The 21381-nt window shown below is 39.7% G+C and overlaps 1 protein-coding gene across 1 annotated transcript in view; it reads right to left on the bottom strand.

Annotated features, from left to right (window-relative positions):
- The window catches only part of ANKFN1 (ankyrin repeat and fibronectin type III domain containing 1), a 99787-nt gene that overhangs the window by 26522 nt on the left and 51884 nt on the right, over window positions 1-21381 (bottom strand). Inside the window, exons 5-9 of the mRNA XM_054083764.1 lie at window positions 20180-20374; window positions 18595-18708; window positions 6332-6429; window positions 5854-5944; window positions 2979-3086 (exon numbers count right to left, since the gene is read on the bottom strand). Coding sequence (XP_053939739.1) covers window positions 2979-3086; window positions 5854-5944; window positions 6332-6429; window positions 18595-18708; window positions 20180-20374 — 606 coding nt within the window. The remainder of the gene's footprint in view (window positions 1-2978; window positions 3087-5853; window positions 5945-6331; window positions 6430-18594; window positions 18709-20179; window positions 20375-21381) is intronic.

Here is a 21381-nt window from a genome sequence, read left to right as displayed (position 1 = left end):
GAATCAAATTACAATTGTAACATTTTTATTTCATCTCTGACTTGTCTAATAAAAAACATCTCAACCAAATTTCATGAAGAGAATATCTAGTAAGCATTTTACTGAAGAGTTGGGTTCCTTTCTTAATGAAGCATCACACAATTACTTAATCCACTCAGAATTGTTTAGAAAGACTCATCTATAAGAAAAAAATACTTAAAAAAATATATTTGAAGTTTTGCCAGGACATACAGTTGTAGTAATTCAGTTATGATAGTCTGCAGCATGGTATTATGAAGACAAATGGATGACTGTTGTTTATAATCACCAGGGTTTTCCAGAAGATTAAACATATGAAAGCAAAGCTTCATAAGTAATTCCCTCAGAGATTTCATCATATCACAGAGCAGGTTCAAAAGCAACAGCTGATCTAATTCCAAAAGCTCTTAAACTCGCTGTACATTCCAATGTATTCTTCTTGGTATTTTTGTAAGCTTGTTTTCATCAGCCCCCGCGATGCAAAGCATTGGGCAAAAGGCAGCCTGCAGTGCAAAGCCTGAATGAACAGACTGGGGCAGGAGAGCTGCCTGGAATCCGGGCAATTTAACACTCCCAGATCACACCGGAGCACCAGCACACAGCCTCGCTCTTTTAGCTCCTCTGTGTTCAGAGGCTTTTGCCTACGTTATCCAAGTAACCTCAGACCTTTCAGATTGATTACCATCAGCTTTTTCCACCTCTCCTACTCTCCTTCAGCCAGCCTGGGCAGCACGAGTGGGATGTTCCACAGCAGAATCACCTAGTGAAAAGCCACGGTGCCAGAGCCCTGTGTTTAAGTGCTGTCTCTGGATTCACCTAGCTTTAATCGGTGCCGAGCTCAATCCTGCTCTCATCTATAAACCACAGCAACTCAGTGGCTATAAGCAGATTCAAGGATACTTTACAAACAGTGTGCAGATATTTGCTGACATCTGCCAAACAAATGAGAAAGGTGGAGGTTATGATATTAATGTATAATGGAAGTAGAGTGTGGTAAAAAATGGATAAATGCCCGGGTAGATCCTTAGCTTATGTATAACAGCACATCCATGCTGACCCATGGCAGTCGAATCATGCTAATTTACAAGAAGAATCTAGCTCAGGCCTCTGTATTATATGAAATAAAAGCCTTTATTTGGGCTTTATTTGGGCTTTTCAGTCATATACAGTAACTTGTCTCAGACCCTTGATCAAACTCCTCAGATTTCACTGAGGGTGATAAATACCAGAATCAAAGTGATGTCATAGTTCTCACTTTTCCTGCAAACCCTTTGTCTTGATTCTTTACCAGATTACATAAATACAAGGTATTGACATCAATCAGATTTAAGACAAGTTCCAAAGGCTCTGCTATTATGTTACAATCCCGATTTATCCAAACTACACTACTGTGTAATGCTGGCATTACAAGCAATTATGAGATTTGATTTGGTTGGAGGCGAGGGTGTTGCTTGTGCTGACTCCACCGTGCAGTTCCGCCACATGAAAGCTCCCTCTTTCAGACATGCAAGAAAATTTTTTGAGTGAAACAGATTTTAGATATTGTTGTTATTTATTATTTAAGGAAAAGGAGTTAGGAAATCAACAACAGAGTTGTCTGCGCTTTGCTTTGAGACTGGGGTTAATTTCTAGAGGAGTAGAACTTTATTATATAAGAAGCAGGCACTGGTATCAGATTCCCAACAGGAGGGATTTTCTGCATGTTGTTTATAACTGCTTCTGTTCTGGGCTGGTATGTCAGTAAAACAATTTAAACCGAGAATATTCGCAGATGTTCCATCACTTATTCCCCGTTGACTAGGAAGGTGGCCTGAAAGACCTGAGATATGCACTAACTTCAGAAAGGAAAAAACTGTACTGTGAAAAAAAGATGACTTTAATAGTGTGAAAAAGCTATCTAAGAGACAAAATACGTCGTCTATATTTTCAGTACCAAGACCACCTGCAAGTGATAATGTTTGTATGACTTTTAATTAGAGAAACAACATTTTTTTTTCAGAATCTTCTTTCCCTTTCCAAGCAACATAGCTGAACAGTTTAAGTTGCTATGGTTACAATGGGTTGTGGCGGTGATACTGTGATAGTGACATATCTGCATGTAAATAACAAAGGCCGCATCTTTCCATTTCAGCCAGATGATTTTAGCCCTAAGATTTCTACTATTTTAAATCAATTGATGCAGCTTGACATAATGGTCCTAGTAGGTGAACAAAAATGAAAACTTCATGGTAGTTCAGCTTTTCAGTTTAAAATAAGTTCCTTTGCAATGAAGCATTATTCCAGTTAGAAGTTTGTTTTAAGAAAATAAATAGTACTTTTCAACAACCCGCGTAGAACAGGAGTTTTTATATATGCTTTAAAAAGAATGCCAAGCTTTTACCTTAGCTCTTGAGCTATTAAAGGCACAGTCTGTTTCTCATGAATGAAGAGCAAAGAGCTGGCTGAGATTTGAACTTTCTCCTAGTTTTGATCCATTCTATTTGAAAATGTAGCAATCTTATCTCCCCTCTGTATTGTGCAAGTATTTTTCATTATAGATTGGCATCACATCCACTATAGCACTTAGTGTCTTTCATTTGGAGGCAGCCGAGTCCCCTCTTTTGATCCAGAACTGTTGTTAACTCTCTGAAGTATTTCTTTATATGAATAAATAAAAGAAAGTTTAGTGGAATCCTATGTGAAGCTAATTTGTAGGAAAAACCAAATCAATAGGTGTGTAGGGTACAGAGGGAGAAAGGGTGTGTATGTGCCTGTGCACATTCGAGCGCTGAAATGTTTTCATCTAGCTAATTTCAAGGGTTAAGAGCAAGATAGTGCACTAAAGTGATTCCAGATGGGCCAATATTAATATCTTTCTTTTCCTGATGAATGAGAAGGTATGACCTAGTTAGAAAACTGCTAAAATTACAGGCGCCACAGAGGCTTCAGCTGTGCCCTACCACATAGATATTTATCCTTACCTCTGCAATTATAATGCTGATGAGCTGCTCGAACCTGCTGAAGGAGACGTTCCAGGGCCTCAGTGTGTCCCCTGTGCCGAGCTTCTATTCCACTGCAGTCTTTCCAGTCTATTGAACAAAGGAAATAAACAGAAATGAAACACAAAGGAACAGGAGAAGGTTTTAAAATATTTTCTGGCCTCTGATTTTACTTGGCTTTAGAGAAGTTTTACATCTGGGAATGCGGGAAAATGGCAGCTGTTTTTAAGTCTGCCACTGTTACTTGTATGGTAAGTTTCCTTTGCCTTGTGCCAGCTAGGTAATTAATCATAATGATTATTAACAAAGAGCTCACAATCAGTTGCTAGAAGCTCCCATAGTGACTGACTAGACAATGGCTATTTCTCTTTGGTCTTTAATTTTGGTCTCTGTTTCTCTTTGGTACTGGAGTGTCCGAGCTGCTCTCAGCCTGTGCTGATGCTCTCAGTACCTGAGATCCTACTACTGCTCCTTCTGCAGTTTGATGGGACACCGGGAGGCCAAATGCTTACTGATCTATAGGAAGCCGACTGCAGAGCAGAGAATGAACACCTTCCTACCCTCAGAGGAAGATGTATAGCCAGAGAAACGTCCTTTGAGTAAAATCAGTTCTGAAAATGTGCTCGCAGCAGGAGCCTGAACGAAGGCTGGCAGTTCCTGCCCTAAAGCCTGGCTCTGCTCAGCACTGCACTCATGAGGCAAGAACCTGTGGCTTCTGTCCCACATACCTTCAACCTACCAAAGGCTTTGTTTTCACTCCTTTACTCCTAGCTACAATCTCAATCTTGATTTTTAAGAAACAGTCTTGTCACAAAAAGGAGGATGAATCTGTGTGTGTCAGAGAGGTGCTTTTTAATTCCAGACTTGACTGTTTTCATACTTTCATTATAATGAGAAAAAAGTATTGCACTGGTTTTCTGACTCAAAGGAATGGTGGATCAAAGTATTAAGAGATCTGTCTGCAGGGGAGAGGCATGCTTCCATCTTGCTGGCATGGAGGCCGTGGAGCATTCACAGACACCAACAAACAGTTTGCTCACTCACGAAATGCACGGATCTGGTTTCTAGTGCAAGTTTGGAGTCAAGCATTCCTTCCAATGGGCTCACTATGCCAGGAATATAAATATAAATTTGCTGTCATTTGGTGTAGCAGCTAAAGTAAGCCCCATGAAAGGGTGGAGAGAGAAGACCTTTGCTCTCCTGATAGCCTGTGGGCAGTTGGAACAGCTGCAGAGTGGCTGTCCTGTGGGTTCTACGCTATTGCAGACATCAAGGGCCAGCTGTATTTACAGCTCGGTGTGCAGAGACCAGTTCCTAGATCTCCTGTGAGCTGCCAAGAGGAACCAACTGGAACTCACCAGTCTCAAAATGCTTTGGTGTCATCAAACTGGTAGAGTTTCGAACAACCTTGTGATTTCACTATTCCAGTGGTTTCCAGACTTTCTAAGCCTCTAGATTGCTGACTACCTTAAAAATGACAATGGAAATCAGACTAGTTTCCCTCACTGTCCGTCACGCATGCTAATTAGTAAGCCTGGAAATGCTACTTTCTCTGTGGTCTCACATACCAGCTGCACAGCACTGGCCACCACTTTTCAGGCTGTGTCTGTGGGGGGGACAGGAGGGCAGTGGCAAGCATTCACTATCATGCTACACGGACGCATCTCCAAGGATGTCACTAACATTAGATGCTCTGGGATTGGAATGGATCAAGATTAAGCCCTGAAGCTTTCATTTCCCTTGATTGTTCATCTTGCTGCTGTTACAGACCACTTTGCAGAGTACTACTGTATTCATGTTTGATTTTTAGCTTAGGGCTATGTTGTGCTATACAATGCTGGTGTAATTTCAGGTTGCTGCCTTCTCGCCAAGCACAAACCCGGTGGTTTTCAAAACCAGTTGTGGAGGCAGTCACGTGGATAAAGAAGCTCTGCCTCCAGTAACTACAGTGGTAAATAGCATCTTGTCACTCAGGCTAAAGTTCTGATGTCAGTATTAATGAAAGAATTTACATTTAGGCTCTGACTGTCTCTCTGTAAAGCTTAAGCATGTGTCACTAGGGTACTAAATGAAAATATCACATTCTTGCTTGCTCTCTGTATGCAGAGATCTGAGTCTGCTTAACGCTTCCGTGTTCACTGACAAAGAAAACATACATATATAGCCATGAAGAAACTCTTCTTTTTGCCATAAACTCACAAAAAATCCCATATATATCAAGTGATGCTCCTGCTTTCCTATAGGGAAAACCCAAAGAGCCCTTCTGTTACCGTGGCAGCCTTCCAGAGAAGCACTGCCCTTGTGATTGTCCCACGCAGCTCAGGAACACTCCCAGGGGTGGTACTGCTCTCCCTGGTGGGGCAGGGACTTCACTGAGTTCTGAGCAGCTGCTCATGGCAACATGGCCCTAAAGCCAACAAGGCTTTCTGCTGCTCTAAAGCCTAGAATCCCTGCGACGCTGAACGTGGGAACTGAACTTATTTCTCCCTATAGTTTTTGTGTGGGTGCACTAAAATCTGCAGAAAATCATCTCTTAACATCCTAAAATTTTGGAACTGGCATATATTGTCTGAAGGTTGCTAATAGTGGATAAGAAATAGACAGGGAAAACAATGCGATCTGCTCAAAGCAAAAGTTCGTGTCATACCAAGCTACTGTCTTTAATGCCACCCATCTTGCTAGGAGTGACCTGTTCTTTGAGAATGTTTAGCTGAGTAACTACCAGCTGCTGTACAAGAGTCTGTTCCTCAGCTGATGCAGCTCCAGAACATGTATCTTTTTCTGTTCTTTGAAGAGGAAGACATTCTTACACAGAACATTATTAATCAACATAGGAGGGTAGACAAACTCAACCTACTTGAAGGAGAAGCATATGCAGGAGTAGATTTTCGTGAAGGTCCCCATCCTCTCATGTTGTATGCTGAAACATGGACATAATACCTTTGGCCCTGCAAACAGAAACAACTGGAGTGAAAATTATCACCTGACTCGTAATCCTGGCTGTAATAACTGGAAAGCAGCCCCTTCTAAAGATGTTTTCCTTGAAAAAAACCCAGCTTTCAGCAGCATCGACTGATTCACTGTGACAGACAGTACAAAGATTCCAGGACAGGTGATGTGCTGAGGGTTATCAGAACATACCAATTCCAACCCACAAACCACAATCTGTTTTACCCAAGCAGAACCCTGGGAACTCCTACAATCAGACTTCAGAAATAACCACTCCCCTATTTCCTGCTGTATTTAACAGTGTTTCTCTACCAACACAGCACTGGGAGAAGCTCTGTTTGGCTTCTAAATGAGTTTTGGATCTAAACAAGTAATTTGGTACTTACTGTTCTGAGACCCGTGATGGTGCACCTCAGAGACTCAAGATTATCCAGTATTATTTCACCAACCAAAGGAGAAAAGTCTTCTGAAGAGCTCCATTCCACTAGGAAACAAATAGGAGGAAAAGAATCAAATCAGACATCAGACCAAGCAAAAAATCAAAGTACTTGAATCACTCACAGGTTAACTTTTCTGCTAACAGTTTCCCACTCCATTTGGATACTAAAAGTCATGTTTAACAATAATGTTCAGCAAAACTTCACACAATAATTAAATTATATCTCTGTGTATGAGAGAAAAAAGCAAAATACTGTTCAAAAGCTTTTCAGGAAAGAATGCTTAAAAATACACTGCAATACAAATTGCATTCAGTCAGCATTTGCCCTCTGTAAACAATTTCCTTTTAAAGAAAGAGAAGTAGTGGAAAAGAGCTGGTAGAGGATATGGACATGCAAATGCATTTGGCAGTCTGTACATCCAACCCAAAATGTATTGTTTGGCAATTGGATTTGAAAAAAGACTGTCCTTTTGGCTCCACGGGTCCCCAAAACTCTCATCACCAAGTCTTGGCTAATTTATGTAGAAATATCCTCTTTGGACCAGACCTGACACTCGCCAGAGTCTCTTTGGTTTCAGTGGGTTCTGGCTCTCTCATCCGTGCCTGATTCTCCTGTGGTCACTAAAATTACAGAGCTCCACAAGGAGACTTATTAGGTTATATCCACTTATGAAGTGAATTAAGTGGTGCTGGGCTGACACATCCTTCCCAACCTGTCCTGCAGCCTAAATTATAACGTGTACCTTCACCAATGTGCTCCCGTCAACTTGTACAGATGACTCAAATTCCTGCTTAAAGGGTTATGAAATTAGCAGTCCTGCTGTCAGGACTCTTCCTTAGTACTTGTGAAAATCAGTGTGTGTGTAAAAGTGTCAGACTGTGAAAAACTACTGGATTATTTTAAAAAGCATGAATGCAAGTGAGGAACTGATGGCTGCAGGTAGGAAAACAGTCCCTTCTTCTTAAATTGTACTTCAGTAATGACAGGTACCATGATTAGAGGTACAGTCAATCCTGGAGTCACACCTCTGCGAATTAATAACTTGCACCTTCAGCTCAGACTTCCAGGAACACCAACTAAAACCATAGTCAAATTAATTTGTTTAATTATTCTACTGTAGACACGGGGAAATCCCTTCAGTTTTCTGGATTTACACCAAACAAAAATAGTTTATAGGTACTTTTTTTGCATATTTATTAGTGTTATAATTAATAATGTAGACTAGACCAGAAGGTATTTTAATTGCATCATGTGGAATTTTCATCTTCTGTCTGTGTCATACTGGTAGTTTGATGTTAAAAGAAAAAGGCTTGAAAGAATTTCTTGCTCAACTTATAGAACATTCAACTGCCAACACATTTTTCTAAGGCAAGTATCACAGCACAACTCCTTTTTCCTTTCTCTCCTAATTGCTTCTTTTCTGTGATTGCAGTTTCTGAATGCACAGCATGTTCTGCAACAATTTTTTTATTTACTGCAGTGAAAAGGATATTGGTTTTGCCTGTTGTCTTTGAACTTTTCCTGTGTATGTAGCTTTTCATGAGTTTTAAATAGCTAATTACTGACACACTTAGTGGAAGTTATGCCTGTGCATTAGTATGAAAAAGTAGAGACTGTTACGGTACTGTATTGTAGGTTTTTGTTGACAACTTGATTATAGGAACACTTATAAGTGCCATTGAACTTGATGGCCTGTCAGAATTTCCTTTGTGAGCCATGATTCTCAGGGGTTGTTTCTCCTCTGTATTAAATCACTGGGGACATTGTTGATGTGCTGCAAACTTAGAGGTGCTGTCTGTTTAATACCAGAAGGATAAGTTGAAGAATTCCTGTTTGAACTGCTTGAACATGTTACGAACAGGCTTACAGTCGCTTTGGATACCACTTTTCTCTTCAAATAAAGCAAGATAGTGTCACTCATGACAGATCCTGCCAACAAATCCTGTCTTCGTTGAAACCCCCAAGCAGGACAGAGTGCGCTTCTCAGCATGAGGGGCAGGGGAAGGGTTGCGCTTTAGGCAGCATAAAACAAAAGCTAAGTGTGAAATAAGCAGCTTTAAGCTTCTTCTGAGCTTCTAACATTTTCAGCTGTTCTGTGGACTGGAGAGTGCCCAAACACAAACTGGTCGGTGAAGAGGTGTATTTAAATTTGGGTAGCTCATACAGATAAACATTGCAGCCCTGTTCTTGATGTGGGTCTCCTCAATCCTTCCATCTCTATTCTGGCATTTAGAAAAGTGCTCCTAATATTTCGAGATTCTAACACGCTGCCTGAAGAGGAATTTATTACCTTCATCTAAACAGGATTGCAACCCTACACCTTTGCAAGCACTGTGTGTAGCAGGAATGTCGCAATACACTATTGTCACTGGCAATGGTTTGTACTCAGGAACAGTCAACGAGCACTAAGTGAGAGAAGCTGTTACCAAGAGGAGAAAAAGTTGTCCTTGCCTTTAAAGCTGTCTCAGAAAACGGCTGAGGAAGTGGGTTTTGGAATAATAAATCACAGCTTTGCTCTGGAATTCTAGAGCAAGTTGTTACTCCAGCTCACGTGATAAGAGACACCCCACATGCAGAGCAAACGTCCTTATCTGCTTGTTGGGTGACACGGTGATCTCCCAGTCCCTTGAACTCATTAAGGGGGGTGACCAAGTCAGTCCTTCCATGCGATACCAAGGAGCACTCTGATCCCCTTGACCAGCACAGCCTTCGAGAGCTGCCAAGCTGAGGCGCAGCTTTGCCTCTCATCGTACAGCCGAGTCAGGCCAGGGTTTTGCACTTTTCTTAGCTGCCCTTGTGGTGGTGGACACCCATGAAACTGAGAGAGAATGCAGGAATATGATATTAGCTTGTGGATGAAGTTACGGTTATCGTTATGATTGAGAATGCCCCTTTCAAAAGATATTTATCTAGCAAGATGGGGTACGCAGACTCACTCCAAATTCAGTTTTCAAATATATACACTTAAAACCCTCACTTTTGGAAACCCCCCGGTCCCACAGTTTCAATAAAAATTCCAATAACTGAAAAATAAATATTTTTTGAACAGCTGTGTTGGAATAGTGTCTTCTTTTTTCCCCTTGTTTCAAAGTACTACTGAAAACATATCAACAGGATACACTGCAGCATTGCTATTTTTGACAGAATGTCATTCTCTGACTCATGGTATTTGTCAGAAAGAAACTCATAAAAGATTTTTGGAATTTTTTTTCCTACTTTTGATTTTAACAAACTTTCCCCCGCTATGATTTTACTGATAAAAGTGAGAAAGGGAGGACATGATATAGTTTTGAAGAAATGCAAATCAACTTTAGTAATTTATTACTCATTAAGTTTATATCTCCTGTTATATTTTCCAGATTGCAGCTTTCTACCATATGGTTGTCTAAAAATAATACATAATACTCTACTATACTCATTCATTGGGTTTTAAGCCTTTTAGAAAGATGTGAATACCAATGTCCCTGTTTTATAGGTGGAAAATTGAAGGCAAGCAGAGGTAAAAGATCTTGACCACTCAGCAGGTCCCAAAATAACAAGGGACAGACTCCTGTGACCTATATTAGATTTATTCTGACAGTATTGCTTGCACTTTCTGGCTATGTCAGATATGTATCGCTCTTTCTGTTATCAACACAAAGCTTCACAGCCATGGTCTTATTCATGTGATTAACCAGGATCTAAAAATTATGTAACTTTTTGCAGGAGCAACCCATCGGGAAGATTTTGCTAAATCTTTGCCTGCTTCCTGAGAGAGAGATGGGAGAGACTGCTCTGGTAGTCAACGAAAAATACCAGCCCTTTGTAACTCTAAAGTACTTGGGACTTTAAGAAAGAAGAAAAGGTTTGCTAACCTCAGCACTTTAAAAGCTGAATATAAAAATGCTCAAGTATAAAAATCTGAAGATGAAGAAGGTCCTTTATAAGAGCCCAGGAACAAGAGCTGGTCTTGTAGACTGAACCAACTGTGCTGTAAAGGACCTGAAAGCTGTTGGGTGAATTAAGGATGGAGCATGTTCCAGTCCTATTCCGAACACCCCAAAGGCCTGCTTTGTCGTGAACGCTGAATGTCTTCGCTGTTGCGGCTTTCCATCTGACACTTCACGTTATGTCAGAGCAGGGTTTTTTTCTGTGTTTAATATATTGGTGACTATGTGTTTTAATGAAGGTGCTCTGTATTCCAGAGCTAGCAAATGCACGATGTGTTGCTGCGGTCGCCAAGATAAGTAGTAATTTTTAAATAAACAGCAGTATAAACAGTTACATAAAACTCATGTAAATTGCTGGCACATAATTTTAGACTGGCTTAAGTTATGTAACCTACTTGTGGCCAAGGGTGGGTTTTTTTTTTTAATACTCAATTCATGCACTTTAAAATCAAGGGAGAAACTTATTTTCACCTGTTTCTTTTCTACTCGCTATCTTTCTGGTGTACTGAGCATGCCTTAAACAGCTTGTCAGAGAGACTGACAGACAAAGAGACAAAGAGGAGGCACAAAACACCTCCTGGATTCAATCAGGGAAACACCCTCTCCTGAGTCAAGTAAATAGCCCAAGCCACAGCAGAATTTGTCACTTCTCTTGGCATTCAGTTTTGCTTGCACTTAAATTACTTGCTGAATTGCTGAGTAGATTAACTACACCAAGGGACATGAATTCTGTTGCTAAGTCAATGGAGTCTACAGAAGAGTGTACCGAGCTGGGGTTCTGGGTTTATTCTTGCATTTGCTACTGACTTGCTGTGTGACCCTGGGCAAGCCTTGTGCCACAATGGCTTTTAACCCAGGCATCATCAGCAAATATTCTCACTCCTTCCTCTCTTTTCCATGCCCAGGGTCTGGGCTAAAGGACGCTGTCATCTTAGCTTGTGCTTCCAGGGGCCTCCAAACAAATAATTGCATTGTTCAATAGCTTCCTTTGAAATGGAAAACTGAAACAGAGCATTAACACCACAAACCAATTCACACAGTCTTTTTCTGCCTGCTGATCTTTATGAAATAGTTTTAAAAATTTACACTCATAATGTCTTACAGCTTGATATAAGGATATTGAACAGTGCCATTCATGTGAGTAAAATCAGGATGAAGTACCTAAACAAATATTTCACACAAGTGTAGAAAATTGAACACTAGCAGGAATCAGTTTGTTGGTGTAGATAGTATCACCAGCTCTGATGGAGAATACTGTTTGCAGTACTTGGTCAGCTCCTCCTGGCTGCCTCGAACTGTTCTTTCCAGCCTGAATTAAGATGGGAACCCAATTTTTGTAGATTTAGGTTCAGGGTCTGTTCGTGCCTCTCTCTTGTTTGAAAAATCTTCAGAGAATGATAGGAAAAAGGCAAGTCTGTAAGGAGTTCTGACAGAGGTCCCAGCATGGTGCTTCCATTAGGAAAAAACAAATGTCTAGCATCAAGGAGTTTGCCTTCTTTCCCACAGACTTGTTTTTTGGAGTGAAGGGTATAGCCCATCCTTAAATGCACACTAACTTAAAGCATCTGGGGTTGGTTGCATTCTGCTTGATGAGAGCGTAGACAGGGACAATATGATCCGAGCGGCAGCATTTACAAAAGGGACAGGTGAACTTTTCATTTGTTTGTTCAGGGACTGTAACTGGGATTTACTGCACTGCCTGAGGGACTCGGGCGTATTGCTGTGCAAACACAGAAGGTAAAACAGTGTAGTCATGGCTTGGGACTAGGGTTTCAAGGAACTACTAAAATTAAAACCTGTGCTCCTAACTGCTCTAAATACAAGCGCTTGTTACTTTGGATATTATCTATTGTTTCTGTTAAAATTATTCAAGGCTCTCTGCTCTGGGTCAGTAGAAACATCAATAAGGCTGAAAAGGAATGAAAAAGATGCAAACAAGCAGCACTGTGTCCAGCTGAGGAAAATACAGCACCGCTGTGTTCTGCTGTGAAAGAGCTATGGATGGATTTAAGGGCCTGTCATCACAACAGTCAGAGCACTACCAAGAAGAGCATTCCTAGACTGTTCCTAGAGAGTACATCTTCATTTGAAACTTCCATGGCTCTAAATCTTTATGATATTTGTTTCAGAGAATTTTTTAATAATCAAATACTTTATTTGCAGTAAAGCTTCTTCCCAAACAGCTGTGGGTTCCTTTACCTTTTATGCCTGCCAACAATAACCAATGATGTTAAATAACCTTTCTTGTGGCCCTGCTTCTGAACGTTCCTTTGACCCAGGCCAGAACACTCAATTTTGTGTCTGGGTGTTTATGGGAAGCATTATGACAGCAGCCTGGCTGCCAAAGACACATCTGCTTGGTCACGGTTTCACTAGTTCATCTTAGAGCAAATCTGTGTTATAGAAATTATTTATAAGATTTTATTTTCATTATAGTGTAACACAATTTTCACAAAGAGGGAAAAAATATTGGCTGTTTTCTCTCAAGTATTTAATAATTTTTTTCTAAGTACTAACAATTTTTTACCTGTTTGTAATAAGGTCAGCTATTCCAGTACAAGAAGGAACTTTTTTCTCCTTTCAGTTAGTGAAAATGACCTTTCTTAATAACATTTTATAAACAACTGAGAAAATAAGCCACATGGGTGCATTTTGCCCCCCGGTGTGGGCCAGTGGCTAAAAAACTACAATGTATTATAATAACAGCCAAGATTTGTGTCTCAGCCCTGCAGAAAGAAACGTATCCCACCCTGGCTGTTGACACAAGAGTGGGAGAAAACACATGTTAAAACCGTGAAAAGGGATTGGAGAATAAATCGGGTTCACATCCCAGAAAGGTACAACAGACTTGGCTGCGACTGTGTGTTTCCATTCCCAGGGGAGTTCTACTTATGTGATCTGTGTGACCAAAACCAGTGGGGAAGCTTCTGAGTGTAAGGACTACTCATTTGTTTGAAGCATGCATGGGTTCAAAGTGGCGAGCAGGGAAACTTCGCCACAACCCCTCTGAGGACATTCTGTTGTTTAAGTCTTCAGTGGAAGCTTTCCCAAACCAATATAACAAAAGATTTGATATATCAGGAACCTCTTTCAGGACGGAAAATGAAGGTCTTGAGTTCCAGTCTTGCCACTGACCATAAGAAATTCACCTATTCTCTGCTGTATATATGAGCTGGAAGCTACAACTCTTAGCTACAGGCAAATAATTTTTAACAATACTTATTAATTTTAGTAACTCAAAGTAAACATAAAAGGTAAAACAATGTCTAAAATTCAGCCTCATAGCTATTCATCTTGAACTGTTGTCCAAAATACTTATAAAACACAAAGCAGGAAAAAAGAATGATTGAATTAAGTGTCTGATCAACTGCAATAGTTAATTATATCATCACTTAATACGTGACCCATGTTCAAAGGCAGTTTTACATACACAGCAGACTTAAAAAAAAGAAGTTCTTAAATTTTATGTGAAGTCCTACACATACTTACAGATATTGACAGGGCCTAGAAATAGCAAGGTTTGTTTTTACGTTTATACATTTCTGTGCTAGCTAGGTATAAAAATAGAAGTCAAATTGCACAGTCCTCTGAGCTACCAAAATGTAATGTGCAAATAAAGTGCCCAGGAGACCTAATAAAATGCCATAAATGAACTACTGTAAAAAATATCAGACCACGCCTATTCAGCAGGATAAATTCAAATGTCTTACAAAGAAATGTATTCTCTTTCCTTTTTATGGAGTAAGAACTGTTTTGGGGAAAGAAAGAATGAGTTTCAGAATATGGAAAGAAACTTTGAATGCATAGATATTAATAATAAAGCTCTAGGTTTTCATACTTATGATTCCTTTCTACAGCATATGCTGTTTACGTGTGCACAAACGGACAAGCAGAAGCCCATGTGAAATGAAATTATTATTTTGTCATTAAAGGTTTATCCCTGAGAGTAAAACATGCCAAATCACACAGAGTTTGCAGGTAGGTTTTGTAAAATCTTTGAGGTTTTTCACACTGAAATTTTCCATGAAATGATTCCATTGACAGTGAGATGTCAACCAGGAATTGCAAATACAGGTATTACTTGAGCTACAAACCGTATACAGGCCCAGCTTGGCAGGTTCTCATCCCGTGAGCACAGGTGCTGACACTTGATGAAAAGGAAGCTCACTTCATCCCATAGCTAAGAATTCCAGGGATAACACCAAATTGTACCATCTTCTCCTGGACAAAGGAACATGCCTATAACCAACCCATTTCATGCACCCATGGGATAGCTGCATACTGGGGCTCCTGCCTGCCTAGCTGGGGCAGAACCAGTGAATTAAAGACAATTTAAATTATTCTCATGCAAAAAAATTCTGAAATGAACCAAAAATTCTGCTTGAAAGAAGAGGATAGGGAGTGACATTTAGTCAAAATCTAAGCTGATCGAAGCTAGTGTGCTAGGTAGCTAGTGGTTTGGGTTTTTTTTTAAGAGCTACACTGAGGTAGAAAATAAATAATCTCTCCAACAGAAATTCTAAAAGCTTGTATAACCAAGCTGGGCAGTCCGGACAAACATGAAATATTCTGCTAAAATAACAAACTAACCAAAAAGGTAACAAAGGCTAAAGTGGCCTCGGCAGCTTAGCATCACTATCTGGAAAACAACTCGGCACCCAAGTCCATAGCTCCATCCAAACAGAGGAATGATCAGGTCTCTTCGCTACATCAAACATGGCTCAGATTTTTTTCTCTCTTCCTCACTCTTCATATATAAATAGTTCCAGGCTCTTAAATAAATTAGCTCAACTTTGGTTATACAAGCTGTTTCATTTTTTCTCCAAAAGAGGATAAATATGTTTGTTTAAAAAACGTAAATAAAATATAAACAGAAATTTTCCATTACACAGCGATCCTTTCCAGTAGGTAACAATCAGTGCCGTTTCCATTTTTCTTCTGTATCCTATGGTGCCTATTTGGATTAAGGTGCTGCTGGGATTTTTTGCACCACGATAGTTGTAACAGTGTAGCTCTAGGACGAAACCACACCATGCGGTAGCGATCTGACAGGGTAAGCAGAAGGCTTACTCCATGGCAAGGTATTTAGTGTGTTGTGGAACATTTTGATTGTTTTTTCAAAGATGTAAAACTAAAGCAGGTCTGAAGTACTTCCAGGATGGGATATGAAGTTTAGCTTTAGGGCGTCATTAGCCAAAGGCAGGGGTTTTGTTCTCAATATTACAGCGATGCTTCACATCCTTCCTAAAACTGGCTGGGGTGAGGTGTCTCTGGCTTTGAATCTTTCTCTAGCATGGAGCAGATTATTACTATTATTATTGATTTATGTCATGCCTGTCTGCTTCCAGCCTCAAAACACTTTACTAAGTTACAATATACATAGGAATCATTTCACGTCAGCCACCACCACGCTGTAGCCTTCTCTGGAGGGAAACTGAAGGGACCCATTAGGATGGTGCCTGCAACATTAAACAACAGTCCAGGAGAGGAAGTAGAGAATACTCTGGCTCCTGAAAGCAAGGGCTCAACAGAATGCAGTCACTGAGCTGCCATCCAGCTGGGACACCAAAGTCAATACCCATTCACCGTGTGTGGTTAAAATTAAATCTCCTAATGAAGTGAGATGGTTTTAGTGGTTGGAGAGTGAGTGCAAAGTATTATTCTCCTGTATTATTATTTGTAAGTTATACGGCTAACAAGGGAAAAGATCACACACAGCAAAACAGCAGACAGTTAGGTAACGTTCCAAGTCCAGTTTCTAAATGACATTTTGGCAAAAAAAAGCTCTGGAAAAAAAATGTTTTAAAAAAAGATGACACAGAAAAAAAGGAATTGGCAGGTTCTCAGTGGATTTAGGGACCTAAACTAAACCGAACAGAAGTCATGTCGATTCTTACCTTCTATAATTCAGGTCCGGAGAAAAGAACATTATTAGCTTCTGTTAATGAGCAGGTATTCCCTAAACACCACTGCAATGGCTCCCGAATTTTAATTTGCTTAGAAACATAAATGGTAAAGTATTGAAGAAAAAAACCCTAATAATCTATATTTGTTCCTGAATTAGTGAGATGCTTAGATGGTTTTCTGGATGCGAGGTTTATATATCTGACTAAAAGGATGCTCAGACAATGTTATCAAGCTCTCCTTTCAGGGCCAGTAATTGCTAGCTGGTTCTAATCATTCTTGCAAGTGATCATTTGAAAGGTTCATTTTATGACCCCTCAAACTGGCACAAAGAATCTCACTCAATAATGTAATAAACAATTCTACAACCAGTGCTTAATTAATTCCCGAAAGTCACCAAAAGGAGCTATTAATGATCTTTCTTTTTATCTAACCATAAATATGCAAGTCTCTTGAGGTAAAGGATTTAAAAAAAACATTCTGGCAAAACTAACTGTCAACTTGATAAAGCGCGAAATGATCACCAGTGAGGGTAATTCAAAGTAAGACAGCATTGCTACCTGGACTGATTAGAAACTTGGGTCACGTTGGATTAAATTTCTCTGAATGTTGTGCTTACCAAAAAGACGATAGGATTGACACAGTGCAAATCAGACTCAACTGAAATGAATTCACAAGAGAAAGATACTACAGCTTTTAGACAATTATTTTTGAAATTCAATTTTGTTTGGGAATTTGCTTTACTGTGAAAATATCAACAATCATAGTTAGAGTGTGGACAACATTTCAAGGTTATTTAAAATATGTGTATGACAAAGAACAGGCTGATATTTTCAAAAGAACTTTAGGAGCCCAAGTATCATTTTCACAAGTAAATCAGGCATTAGGAAGCCCTTGAATGAAATTTAGTTTCATGGCAACCCAACCCATTGCTGAAAATTAGATTTAGGCTTTGATGTTTTTCAAAATCACAGTTCTACAGCATTGCACAGATGACGGAGCGATGCAGTGATTTGCCCTTCTACTGTGGCTGTCAGGAATGGAATCACTTTGATGGCTTTAGTGATGTCTAGGAGATTGTTCTTTTGTTCTTTCAACTGTGAAAAAAAAATTACTGGACATACCCAGCGATGACTGGAATCTCTGACCAGAATCAGGGAAGGAAAGAAAGAAGGAATCTGCCTTTTCCAAAATAAACTCATGCAGTCCTTTGGGTACTTGTACTTGATGCCGGTGGAGCCTATGACCCTGCATGTTCCACCTTCAGAAGAGCTCCATGAGCTATTGGATCCCTAATGGACTGGGACTTTCTGAATCTCTTGTGTTGAAGCAATCCACATGACACCCACATGCAAAAACACAACACGGCCCATATGGTTCTTGCTATGTGCATGGAAATCCAAGGTTCGTGTACCTCTTCAATGAGTTTTTAATTATTAATAGAAAGAAACAAATACATCAGGAAACATTAAGAGAAACACATTGGGAAATATTGCCGTAGACTTTCAAGTTCCCTACTCCTTTGTCCTTGGGCAAAGAAGGTCTTGGATCTTGAGAACAGTGATTTTTAGTCCCTCGACCTGTGGAAGGACTCAGGCTCCCACTGGAAGATGGAAGCTGTGGATTGCTGCACTCAGCACTGAAGAACTTAGTGTTCCAAATGTTTTGGAAAGAAAACCTTGAAGTTTCTTTAAGCAGGAAATTTTAAAATTTCTCATTTTTATTTTAATCTCCAAGAAAATTTTTCTTTCTTTCTTTTTCTTTTTTTTAATGTTGGAATTTCCTGTGGAACAGAAGTTCTGTTTTAAAATCATTCCTATTCAACAGCGCTATTCAGATGGAAGCATTTTCCTATTCATTCCACTTCGCAGCTAACTGGTGCCACCCCAAATGTATGGCTCTTCCAAGAATGATGTGGCAGCCCAGGAATAACTAATTAGTTGGGCTGTATGATGGCTCTGCAGAAAGCTTCAGCTTCCAGAGGCATTCCTTTAACGAATGGTGGTGTGGGTTTGGCATTTGTAAGGATATACATCATTTTAGGAGCCCACAGGCACCAAAAGTTAGCTTGTGTTTTATAACTGCTCATCTCAACCCAGTCATTGAGCTGATGTCCTAACCACAGTGAGTCAAGCAAACTTCTTCAAAGCACTCATGGAGAAAGCTTTTGGCTAATTTATTTTTATTTTTTAATAAAAATGTTGTCTTTGGGGAATCTTTTAAGAAAATTCTTTTACAGCTCTTAACCGGGAAAAAAATTACATTCAAACATTAATAGCAATACAACATAATCTCTTGTAGATAAAGACCTTTGTCACTTAGCCCTCACATTTTTGTACATTGTTAAGGTAAATGAAAGATGTCTCAATCCCATACCTTTGTACTTGGTCACCACAGCTGAGTTGACACTCAGAGGTTCTTGGAAGGTGACAGTGAGTGATGTACTGCTTGTTACCATGAGACAGACGTTGGTTGGCGCCTCGGGGGCTCCTGGGAGAGAAGAGAAAACATCAGCTCTTCAGCACAACAAATCCTATTCAAACAATGTTTCTGAGTCTTCAAAGAACCCACTGAAAATCACCCTGCAATTGTGAGCTTTGGGTTGTAGGTGTTTGCGTTCTCTGCCTTTTGAGCATTTTAATTAGTGGCCCTGCTAACAATATCCTGCAAACACCATTTGTTTCTATCATGGGTTTTGGCTCCTTTTGGTTAAAAATATCTTCCTGCATATATGTAACCCAATAAAACAGATTCATGCTAATTATGTCAATGAAAAGCCCCTATAAATCTCTTGGGGTGAGTAGGAGGAGAGAGAAAGGACAAAACCACAAAGAGCTAATTAAACCTTTATGGTTTCACTAACAAACTCAAATTTATCAAATAACAGAAAACATTTTTACATTCTTGTGATTCAGAAATTGCAAATTCCACAGACGTTTCAGTGCAGTGGTTCTAAAACACAGAGGGCAGTTGAGGCCTAATGTTTTGCTTTTTAAAACCTCCTTAATTAACAGAAAATCAATCGGACTCAAATCAGAAATCAAACACAAAATGTCATGACTTACTGCTGGGTTTTATTAAAGAAATCACTATGTTAGCTTACAATAGTGCTGAATTTTCTGTATTTAGTATCTAGTACAGGGAGCACCCCATCTGTCTTGAAGATGTAATCGTAGAATACAATAGATTTGGGAAAATTATTTGTAAGTACATTTATATAAAGATGGTTGTAAAAATGTTAATGTCAATGATTGTATTTCATTGGAAAGGATAAAGCTAAAAGATCTACACATGAAACAATTTAGCCCTGTTTACTCCCTCCCCTGGGTCCAAACTCACATTTTCTTTGGAAACAGAATCACTTGTGGAGCTGTTTAAAGTGGCCCAATCTGGGACTAAGCTTATGAAAGGTTATATGTAGATGCCAAAAATAAGATTAAGTTTTTATAATTGTTATATGTAAAATGGAATTCCATTGTTTTATCAAATATTTAGAACAACTCCGTTCTTCTAAAACAGAATGTATTTTTTTAAAAAAGTCAAATTACAACAGAAAAAAGGCAAATGTCCCCATCTCTCTTCCTCCCTATTCATATATTCTTTTCTAATCATCCTATTTTAAATTCTGAACACATTAAATGAGATCTAGGATACGAAGAGAAATAGACAGGACAGAATTATTAGATGCTGAACCAAGAGTTTGGAGGTCTCATCAGTTTTATGCAGCCGCTCCTAGAGGAGCAATGTGCTTCTTGCTCTCAGATATTTGGTCCCCTACTGTTCTAGCATCAATTTCCTCCTCACTCTTGGGAAGGGAATTCAATCATGCACCTCAGTTTTTCCACCCTAACATTCGTCTGCTTCCCAGCAGTGCTGCGAGGATCAGCTGATGAGAACCCCTTTGCTCAACAAAGGCAGAGAGTTCTTGTCTTGAATTTTGTGACTACCTTGTTCTACTTACTAGCGTGTTCGTAGCCCGCCTTCATGCGCTTGTAGAGCCTGTATCTCCACTCCCACGCTTTCAGCTGCTTCTCTTTTTCTGTGCTGTCTGCACCAAGGCCTTCGTTCATCACTTGTGCAGATAATTCGGTAACTCGCTGCTGTGCTTCCTGGACCAATGTACTCAGATGTGCTGACCTGCTTTCCGTGTTAATAACTACCAAGAAAAGGCAAAAGTAAGTAATTACTTGATGGACTTACTTGACAAAACTCTGGCCTTATGTGTTTTGGTATGAAACATGCAAGGTCAAATCCTTGAACACTCTGCCTTCTGGTAGTTTTCTTGTGGATTAGAGTGTGCCAGTTTAGACTGTTTAAGTCTTAAATGGGATCAATGACATAAATAAATTGAGCAAATTTTATCTTCAATGTTTTTCATATGCTTAAAAATGTCTTAATTAGACTGAAATCACGTGTAAGTTTTAAATTGATGGAATATTAAAACCAAACTAAACTAACAAAGCATTTGGTTTCTATCCAACCCCTACTTTGGCATCTGGTATTTTTGCAGAAGCACTCTAAGATGGTCTTGACTTGAAAGGCCCCTGTTTACTGAAAACACTGCTGTGGCACAAGCAGCTACTCTTAGCAATGATTGGGAGTTGCTACTTGGGCACCGTCAGGCTCTTCCTTTCCCCAAGGGCTTTCCTGGAGCAGTATGGCTCTTGCACATGATGCTCCAGTTATTCCTTTGCATAAGCCAAGAGCAGTAGACGTTTCTGAAAACATCAAACTGAACCATATAAAGGGCCAGGACTCTGACAGGTTTTTGACATCCAAACACCACATGAGCCAAGATTATGAGACAAATCAAATTGGAAAGGATCTTCTCTAGTCCAACCTTCTTGTTCAAAATAAAGTCAGCTATGAGGTCAGACCATATTAGTGATGGAATTATGCAGCCTGGTGTTGAAAACTACCCAGGATGGGGGCTTTACAACCACTCCAGGCAACCTGTTCCACTGCTTTACTGTCCTTACAGTGAAAAAGGTGTTTGTTTTATCCAAGCTAAACCTCTAGTTTTAACTTGCCCTCCATCTCTCATAACAGCATCACGATCAAAGTTTAGCAGAGTCTAAGAATAAACCTACATATTAATGTGAAAAGTGTCATGGGATCTTTAGAGCCACAGGAGGAGAGCAAAGAATTACTCAGTGTCTCTCA

This window comes from Cuculus canorus, chromosome 18 (genome assembly GCF_017976375.1).
Source record: "Cuculus canorus isolate bCucCan1 chromosome 18, bCucCan1.pri, whole genome shotgun sequence".
NCBI classification, from domain to species: Eukaryota; Metazoa; Chordata; class Aves; order Cuculiformes; family Cuculidae; genus Cuculus; species Cuculus canorus.
The sequence above is the reverse complement of the archived record's forward strand: the minus strand, read 5'-3'. Positions and strand labels throughout refer to the sequence as shown.